Source organism: Pteropus vampyrus, unplaced genomic scaffold (genome assembly GCF_000151845.1).
Source record: "Pteropus vampyrus isolate Shadow unplaced genomic scaffold, Pvam_2.0 Scaffold84, whole genome shotgun sequence".
Lineage (NCBI taxonomy): Eukaryota > Metazoa > Chordata > Mammalia > Chiroptera > Pteropodidae > Pteropus > Pteropus vampyrus.
The window spans coordinates 3,693,961-3,704,150 of record NW_011888865.1 but is presented as its reverse complement, the minus strand read 5'-3'; the positions used below and the strand labels follow the sequence as shown (position 1 = coordinate 3,704,150).

The window sequence follows — 10,190 nt, the reverse complement described above, 5'->3', positions numbered from 1 at the left end:
TCAGTATATCCATTGTGGCAGGCAGGTGGTGGAGGGTAGAGATACAAGCACTTTCCCATAGTCAAAGAAAACTTGGCATTTGTTGAAAGGCTTCTCAGGGCAAGTGGACCAATGAGCTCAGTCTTTGGGCTTAGGTCAAGGCCTATGCTCTAATATCTATCTACACATGGATTTGTCATTCCCGTATGCATTCCTAGAGCACTGACATCAGCTTGGGACGAGTTCACAGACTTTGATGACTGCAGTTTTACCAATTCAAAGAGTTTTTATGTCATGTACCCAAGCCAGTTCTATAAACCAGATAGTGAAGAAATGTCTCAGATGGCTCAGCTCTATTCCAATGGGAAGCCTTAATGAATCAGATAGAACATCACTGTCTCATTCATAAGCCTCTAAATACGCTGTAATAGGGTACATTTATGACCTTGACTCTTAACCTTTTTTGGAATATGAATCTCTTTAAGACTCAGATGAAATTTATGGATATTCTCTCACTGACAATATACATTAAATTTTGCAAATGATTTATGGGTATTCACAGCTGTTTAAAGACTTTTCATGTATTACTAAGGCTGAGTATTATATTAAGCCATGAATAAATGATCAGAATTGACCTCTGAGGACATGAGCCAGATTCAGGCAAAGGTAGTTTGCAACTTTTTGTTTTTCTAATTAGTCCAGTTATATTTACAAAATAAATATAACTAATATTTATTGAGGATGTATTCTCAGCCAAACACTAAATTTAGTCCTCTACATTTTAATTCTATGAGGTAAGTAATATTATTATTTTATTTTCCAGCTAAAAGCTTACAAACTAAGGCTTACAAAGATCAAATGACTTGCCGAAAGACACAGTCTAAAGAATGATAGTCAAGATACAAATGAGGCTCCTGGGCTTCAGCTCCTAAGCATATCCAACAGCCTGCCAGTTAATCAGCCAGGATTGCAATCAAGAAGCTGCTCTGTTCTGAGAAATGTATTTCTAGATATTATGTTGTTATTTCTATGGAGTAAAAGTTATGGCTCTGGTGGATTAAGGACATTCCAAAGTGGGCAATGAACCAGAGGAGTCAGGGGTAATCAAGTGTTCCCTTAAAATGCCAGAGTTGCGGAGGAAGAGCCTAAACAAAAGAAGCTGGGAGAGGTGACAGCTCACTCAGGCACATACACCTGTGGATTGTTAGAGAGTAAAGTATAATCATGTTTTTAATCCTTACATCTAATTAGACTACTATCAGTCTACAGTTCTTTAATGAAAACCTTGGTGCCAAATGTGTCACAGAATTCAGAATTTTTGAATATACAAAAGGTGATAAAGTCATATAATACCCCCAGCAGGCTGTGGAGTAGCACTTCTTATTCAACACATTAATATTTCTGCAGCAAAACATATGAATATTCACACAAAGTGTGATAAATAGATTATACATAGCCTCATCTCAGTGTGGATCAAGGTCTGTCACTAGATAAGTTCAGACTAGGCCATGTTTCTCTGCTAAGTGAGTTATGAAAAACTCATTTATGGTTTTTAGAGTGCTAAGGATTTCAGACTTATAGATAAGAAATATGAATCTTTACTATTTACCACCAATGGTATAGATCACAAATCAGCAAACTATGGCCTATGGGCCAAATCGAGTCTGTTGTCTTTGTAAATAGGTTTTATTGGATCACACTGACCTTCATTTATTTAGATACTGTCCATGGCTGCTTTCACATGACACTAGCAATGTGTAGTTTCAACAGATGGTCTCACAAAGCCTAAAATATTGACTGTCTGTCCCTTTACAGCAAAAGTTTTCTGATCCCTGGTATAGAGATTTCACTGAAAAGTCAGATTTCAGAAGCCTTGCCGTTGCCTGGGGCTGACCAGAAGTGGAAAGGGGGAACATGGAGCATCAACATCAGACCGAGTACAACTGACTATTTAAAGCAAAAATTTTAACATTATGTTGTGGGGCTTATAATCATGTGGATATAAAATAGTTGACACCATGAAGGAATGGCGTATAGAATTATACAAGGGTAAGGTTCTGATATTTTACGTTAAGTGACACAATATTTAATTTACATGGAGAATAAGATAAATTAAGAGCACATTATGATCTCTTAAGCAACCGCTAAATTTTTAATGCAAGAAGAATACTTAAAAAGCCAATAGATGAATGCTAAAAAGAAATTATTAACCCAAAAGAAGACAGGAAACGAGGAACAGGTGGACAAAAATAGATGTGACAAATATAAAACAAGGCTAGAACAGTTGAAATTTACAGATACTCAGCTGGTTTGCACATGGATTCTTAATATGTGGTTCTGTCTATAGAAGGATTTTAGAGATGATCTGTTTCAACTTGCTAACTTTCCTGGAGAGAAAAATGAGTTTCAGAGAAAGGAAGAGGCATATTCAAGGTTACATAATCAATTAGCAATAGAATAAATACACTATATAAATCTCAGGCGTAATCATTAGATAAGAACTTAACTTATATATTTTTTCATTTTCTTTATATTACATTTGAAATTTTCTCTCTCTCTCTCTCTCTCTCTCTCTCTCTCTCTCTCTCTCTCTCTCTCTCTATATATATATATATATATATATATATATAACTGTAGAAAAGGGTTTCATTATTAGTTACCATCGAAGTTTTGGGGTTAAACCAACTCTGTGATCTGTCTCTCTTTAATCTGTAATTATCCAACCCTAAAGGCATAAACCATTATAATTGTTTTGTTGCATGAACAGTGCTGAAAGTATCTATTATGTTGACCAACAGATAATTTATAACATATTTAAGAATTAAACTTTTTTAAAGCACCTTAGCATCAGAATTATAGACGGAGAGGACCTTAGGAGACATACAAATCCAATATTCTCCACAGTCCCCTCCACCAAATGATGTTTAAGTTCTCTTGAAAACAGTCTTGCTTCAGCCCCTTAGGCAAGGAGAACCTCACTACTTCTGAGGAAGCCTGCTCTAATTTTCTGAAAGTTATAACCACTTAGAAAGTTCTTTATTTCTGTCAACTGAAAGCTGCCTTCCTCTAGTTTCTTTTTGTGCTTTAATAGAACATTTTTTCCCTTCGGGTTAAAATATATTTTAGATGTTATTTTTAAACAATATATAAAATTCATTAAAAAAAATTTTTCAGGCTATTTCAACACAAATTTGTGTCTAGTTAAGGAAAAGGCAGATGGGGAGGCAGAGAGTTTTCATGTTTATCAAAAATTAGATCCTTCCACTTTTTACCATTTCTCCTATATTAAACAACAAAAATAGAGGCATAGATATAGTGATAAGAGTCTTAAAATGTAGAGTTGTTCAGATTATTTCTGCAATATTTAGACAATGGAAAATTGATCTCTTAGCTCTATCTAGATCTGAAGCATTTGGAATGGTCTAATGGAGAAGAACAAAGCAGACTTCAAGTCTAAAGGCTTAGGTTAGGTATTGGCTCTGCCACTTGCACCCTCCGCTATCTGATCATACGCATTAACCTCACTGAGCTTCAGTTCCATTATGTGTAAAATTAACAGTTTGGACTAGACCTTGTCAGAGTTAAGAATTGATAGAAATGGGATTGATGGCTCATTTTGGGATGAGCAATGAAACTCTCATATCTCTTCAAATCAGTAGCAACAAAGAAAGAAGCTTCCTGAAATCAACTTTTCTTTCTTCCTCCAGCCCAGAATGTTCAAAGGTTATTTTCTCACAGAGTCCCTTTTTGAAGACCTAGAAGCCCATGTATTTGAAATAGTCAGTGTCATAATATATGAGTTCTTTTTATCTCAGTGTTCTGTGTTCTAATTTCTCAACTTATTGTATACTTAGTAACCATAGATAACTGTGATAGAGTGGAAAGGTATAGGACTCACTTTTGATCCTATAGATTGGTGTGTTTGGTTTAGAAGTGGAAATTAGACAGTTATCAAAACCAGTACCAACTACAAATAGGATACTGCAGGATAATCCTTAAGCCACTGAACAGCTAACAAAACTTAAGAGTTAACATTCTGAAAAAGACACTACAGTAAAAAAAAATAAAAATGTTATTGAGAGTGAAAACAGAATGGTATCATTTTACACTGTAAGTCCTAACAGACTGATGTCAGGTTTGTTCTTAGCATTTCTGTACTGAGCATTGATCTGACTGTATAGTAATCTGGTCACTTAAACCCAAAAGCTAGAAAGTTTTCCATCCATGTCAATTTCCACATAGTTAAATTTGCTGAGCATAGAAGGTTGCAGAAGGCATTCATGAGTCTATCTGCCAATCCTATAAGTACTGAGAGGTAAAATTATAGGGTACTATATGAAAACATTATATACTTAATACATACCTAAAGATATGTCTACAGGATTTGTGCTCGGATTGGAAACTTATTTCAGAAATGTTTTTCTGGAAATATTCTTACATGTAAGAAAAATCTTCTAAATACACACATTAATGTTCCCCCTTTCCATCTTATCCCCATATTCAAAAAGAAAATAACAGCTAAAAAAGGTTGAGAACTCATGAGGTACTACTATCTCCATGCATTTTACATTGCATGAGGTGCTTAAGAAGCTATTTTCATACTTATTTTAAATATCCCTCCTGAAAGTGTCTTTATACAATGAATTTAGCCATTGTTAAAGGGTAAAATAAAAAGATAAAATCAGACTCTATCCAAATTACCCCCATATTCCCTAAAGCTGAAAACAAGATTAAAGATTTACCAAATTTATCACTTGGTTAGAAAAGAAAGATTTTCTTTTACCTGGATGGAGATGAAAACATTTCTATCATTTTAAAAGCCTAACAGTACTTGTTTAAACTCCTTGAAGTTATTTCCAAACTGTCTTTCATTCTGCTAAGGTCAAATCACCCTCTCACATGGGATTATTTTCTATTTCAGGTGTAAGCTTGAATTTTTTTTTAATGGTTTCTGAAGAGAAAGTGAAACAGACAAGTTTTTTGTTATTCTTACTGCACCATCATGGAAAATTCCAGTGTCGCTAATATGATAGTAGAGAGATTGTTTGGGAATAAAATCTATTGCTTTTTCATAGCTGAAATTTTATATCCATAGCTGAATAATTATTATATTCTTGTTCCTAAGGTATGAAATAATGAATTTCAAGGAAATGGGGAAAGATTATTTTGATTATATCAATGTTGGAAGCTGGGACAATGGAGAATTAAAAATGGATGATGATGAAGTATGGTCCAAGAAAAGCACCATCATCAGATCTGTGTGCAGTGAACCATGTGAGAAAGGCCAGATAAAGGTAAAATGGAGTCCGAGTTTCTTTCATTTTTTTCTGTAAATTCAAAAGTTTTCATTATCTTTGGCTGTTGTTTAAATTTTTAGATACTTGCTTTAGCTTTTATATTATAAGCTTCTAATATCAGAACTTGTGTTTTTTACTTTTTTCTCATAATTATAATACCTAATATGACGAACAATGGTCTTAGTGCTTAGACTGATTAAACCAGTTAATGAATTATGTTTGCCCACACCCTTTCTACTCAATTAAGCCTTTAAAGACATGCTTCCTGGGAATAAATAGCTCACAGTTAGAAATCACATTAATTTATAACTAACTTAACAAATATTTATCAAACTCCTACTAATGTAATTGTTTATATCAGTGGGAAAAAATAAGTAAGACACTTTTACTCTCAGAAGATTTATAGTCTCAATGAGGAAAATATCATGGGCACAGTAAAGTAACATCATATAAAATGCGATGACTTCATTAAGAAAGGGAAAAGAGAATTATATACATTCATACAAAAGAGGGGGAGAGATTGCTTCTGAATAAAACGTCAGTCTTTGGACCATGAACAATGGATGTGGTTTCAGAGAGAAACCACAGAGGGAAAATTATCACTTATTGTTCCTGAGAAAGAACAGTAACTGAAAAGGTACAGAAGTGGTCAGTTAAAGACTGTTCTGGAATAATAGTGAATAATCTGGGGTGTATTGCTCTAAATATTTATTATAAAAGAGAAAGCTGAAATGGTAATTAAAGCCATATTTGTGGAAAGTTTTGCATGTCATACTAGATTGAACTTAATTTTATTGACCAGCAATCTGAGAATAATTTTGACCAAGATGTTGACATAAACTGGATTATAGTAGGTGAAGATTTATGAGTAGAGTTATGAAACATAAATAATGAAATAAAAAACAAGTCAGAAGGACACTATGGCGACAGTGGTCCTGAATTGTAGAAGAAACCATGAGAATGGAAAGGGGACAGGGGAGATGTTTGAGAGAAACATTATAGAGGTAGACTCAACCAGCACTGTCTACGAACTGGATGTAGGATTAGAGAACAGAAAGAAGTGCAAGACCATCAATTGCAATTCCAAGCCTTAGTAACTAGAAACTATCATTTTCAGGAACAGAAAAATCAGAAGGTTTTAGAGAAAAGACAATGGGTTAGTTTGGGGGCCTACTGGTTTTGAGATATCTAGCCAGTGATGGAAAATACTGATCTATAACAATGAGAAATAAGGCTGAAGAGAGAGATTTAGGAATTAACTGAATAGAGCTACAGTTGAAGCTGTTAGAGTAGATAAGATCACTGAATCTGAAAGTATAAAGAGAAAATATGTGGACCATGAAGAAGATTTGCAAGGAAGAAGATAAGGTAGAGGGTGAAGGAAGATGAAGATATAATAAAAAATTAAAAAGAGGTCAGCTATTGAGGTACAGTGCCCTAGAGGAATAATATTAAATTAATTTATTAATCAAATAGTTATTAAAGTACTACAGGACCACATTTCAGATAGTATATACACATGGAGCTGTTGGCCTCAGTCTTTTTAATCAACCTCACCTTCACTCTGTTGAGAACACATTTGAGGGGTTCGTTCATGGACAATTAAAAAGGAAACTGAAAATTTCCAGTATCAATTATAAAGTCTTCAAAGGGTAGTTCTGAAGATTCGGTAAGCATAAGACCAAATGGAAGACTGACAAAGTAAATGAAGATAAATATAAATTTATAAATTCAAAATAACCCAATGGCTTATGGGATATCCGAAAATTTTTGCACATTTTGTTACAGTTTACTGCAAGGGTTGGTAAGCTATGGTGCATAGGCCAAATCCAACCTGCTGCCCGTCTCTGTATATAAATTTTTATTGAAATACAACCATACTCATTTGTTTATGTATTTTCTATGTATGCTTTGATACTATAGTAAACAGAGCTGAATAATTGAATTGAAATATAGACTGTATGGCCTACAAAGCATAAAATATTTACCGTATGGTCCTTTGCAGAAGATTTGCTGAACTTTAATATATATAACAGTCTGCATCTTGGCCAAGCACCTTGCAATTGAATACTTCATGCAAAATTCTTTATGGACTCACTCAAAATATCGATTGTTCACGATTTCCAGTTCTTCCTATAGAAATATTATCCTGTTAATTACCACATGAATCTGTAATTTCAAATTGCTGAATGATGAATTTAAGAGACTTCTTTATAGTATGCACTGATCTACATCATTTTATATAGAAGATTTGAGAGCATCCATGGATTTTGGTATCCATAGGGAGTCCTGGGACCAATTCCTGAAGATACCAAGGGACAAAAGTTATATGTGGATTACAAGAGTCAAAAGTTATATGTGGGTTTTTGGACTGCATGGGGGTCAGCACCCTGTATATACTTTTCTACCTTATTCTACTAGGAATAACTTACACAAGAGAAGAATTTGATGCTCTATAATATTTTAAATACTAGTTAATTTGTAATATTGTTTAGTCTTCCTTTAATCCCAAATTGTCTTCCTAACCAGATCTCATTTAACTCTATAAAATGTACAATTGATAACATTTTCTTAATATGGTTTAAGGTTGTCACTGAGCAACTTCATTAATGATATCAACATCTTAGGGCATTGTTCAGATTTATTAACTTGAAGTCCATGAAAGGACATTAGTCTGGCAAAGGTTCAAATATATCCCATATTATTATTCAAAAAGAAAACACCACTATTTCCAGGGTGTTCAAAAAGAATGGGAAATACTGTGAAAGAGAATTTTTACCACCTCTTCTAGTCAAAAAGAACATGAAATAGAACATATATAATAAGCCAAGAAAAAGGTAAAACAGCAGTCTTAAATGACCAGAAGATATAAGTTGTCCTACTGATTTTTTTTTTTTTTTAAATGTAATATTTGAATTAATCTTGGAAAAAGGCAAAAACTTATTTTGGTAAAAAACTGAAATTCATAAACCGATATGAATTGAACTACAGAAAGTCAGTATATTTCCAAAAGAAAAAATTTAACTGTTTTTGTTTGCCAGGCCCTGCTAAGAGAATCCTTAAGTGTTTGATACGTATCTGCTTGTATTTCTAGTGATTGTCCAATGATAGATTTTCCAAGTGTGGCTGAATTTCCCCCCAAAATGAAATTCATTTCTCTATATGAATATTTATACATATACTACTATCAAAACAGTTAATGTTTTTAGTGTTCTACCACTTACAAGTCACTGTGGTATTTTATTTAATCCTCTGGAAACCCTACAAAAGTAGGCATTATTTAAAAAGCAGTTATCTTGGTTTGAAGAAACAAAATCAGCTGGAGGATTGTTCAAGGCTGCACAACTATTTAGTGGATGTCAGTAAGACTAGAACCCTGGTGCCTTTTGATTCCCAGGCCAGTACTCTTTCCTCTACCTCTTTCAGAATATCATGAAGTATATCTTTGTATAGACCAATAAAGCTCAGTGTTCATGAACATGAGCCTTGAAGGCCAGCAGGCACTGCTTGATCCCTCACTTACCCTTACATGTTGGGTGAGCTCACTATGCCTCCATTTTCTACCCCACCCCACCCCAGACGAATAAAACCAGCTACCTTACACAGAGCTGTTCAATGTTTTAATGGGATAACAGCAAATGGCATGCACTAAATAGCCTGTAAATGGTAAATATTGTCATGAAGAACACTTAGGCTTGATTAAGCAGGTCTAATTAGTAAATTTGCTTCACTTATCTGGTTATGTTTGGAAAAGAACATTTCAGGCCCTTTTGTCACCATTCTCTACTTGTGCTATTGCAGTAGAGCTAGCACAAGGGACAGTACAAAATATAAGAAAGAGTTACCACCTTACAATTGTATTTGGCTATATCTAGACATTGTTATTATCAACGGTCATTAATAGAATCAGTATCTAAGACAAGGAATATAAAGTGTGATCATTGTTGTGTCTGGTTATTGCTGGTTATTAATCACAGTTTAAATTATTTATAGAAATGTTTAATGAATGCTATCTCTATTCCACAGAGGCTATTCATGTACTATTGGTAGGGGGGAAATAGCCATTTCTAAAGAATAACATTTGGGACTCTCTCAATTGTTAAATTATTTCAATTATTTTCCATTGCCTTAAAAAAAAAATCAAACAGTTAAAGAGGTTAAAGAGGTATATAATAGTCTCAATGACCTTATCCATCTTCAATGCAAGCAAATCAAAGCTACTAGAATAGAAAGGAATGGGCCAAATTATTGAACCAGATTTTTAGTAGAAACAGAAACCAAGAGATGACCTCCAGAAAAAACTTCAACTTCTGCCTCTTGATCAATGCAAATTCCTAATTACTTTTTATCAATATGGCTATATATTTGAACTTTACCAGATATACAATGTTTTTTGCTAACAATTTTTCATAGGTAGAGGGAAGCCAAGATAAATCAGAGACCAAACATTCTTAATTTGAGAAAAAGAGAGGCACAGGTTTAGGAAAATTCAGTTACATATGCACTTATGTAGATATATGTGTATATATGAGCACAAACACAGGCACTTAATTAAATACAGATATCTAAAGCTAATTATCCAAAGACTTGCATTTAATTTAATTCTTGACCCTATCACCAACCAATTTTATGATGTTGAATCGGTCACTTAAACTCAGCCTGTTTCTTTAATTCTAGAAATATTAATAAATATTGATATTCTATAAATATTAATATTTACCTTGCCTATCTGATAATATTTAAAATAATTTATGTGAAAGTCTTTTCTGCTTTGCAAAGCAGTACATTTGCATAAAAGATAGCTAAATTTTTATCTATGCAAAAAATTAATCAAAATTTTAAATATTTGCCTTAGGTGATCCGGAAGGGAGAAGTCAGCTGTTGTTGGACCTGTACACCATGTAAAGAGAATGA

General features: G+C 33.6%; 1 protein-coding gene across 1 annotated transcript in view; it reads left to right on the top strand.

The window, feature by feature from the left end:
- The window catches only part of GRM5 (glutamate metabotropic receptor 5), a 418,657-nt gene that overhangs the window by 335,762 nt on the left and 72,705 nt on the right, over positions 1-10,190 (top strand). The window contains exon 6 of the mRNA XM_011363299.1: positions 5,105-5,273. Within this exon, the coding sequence (XP_011361601.1) occupies positions 5,105-5,273 (169 nt within the window). The remainder of the gene's footprint in view (positions 1-5,104; positions 5,274-10,190) is intronic.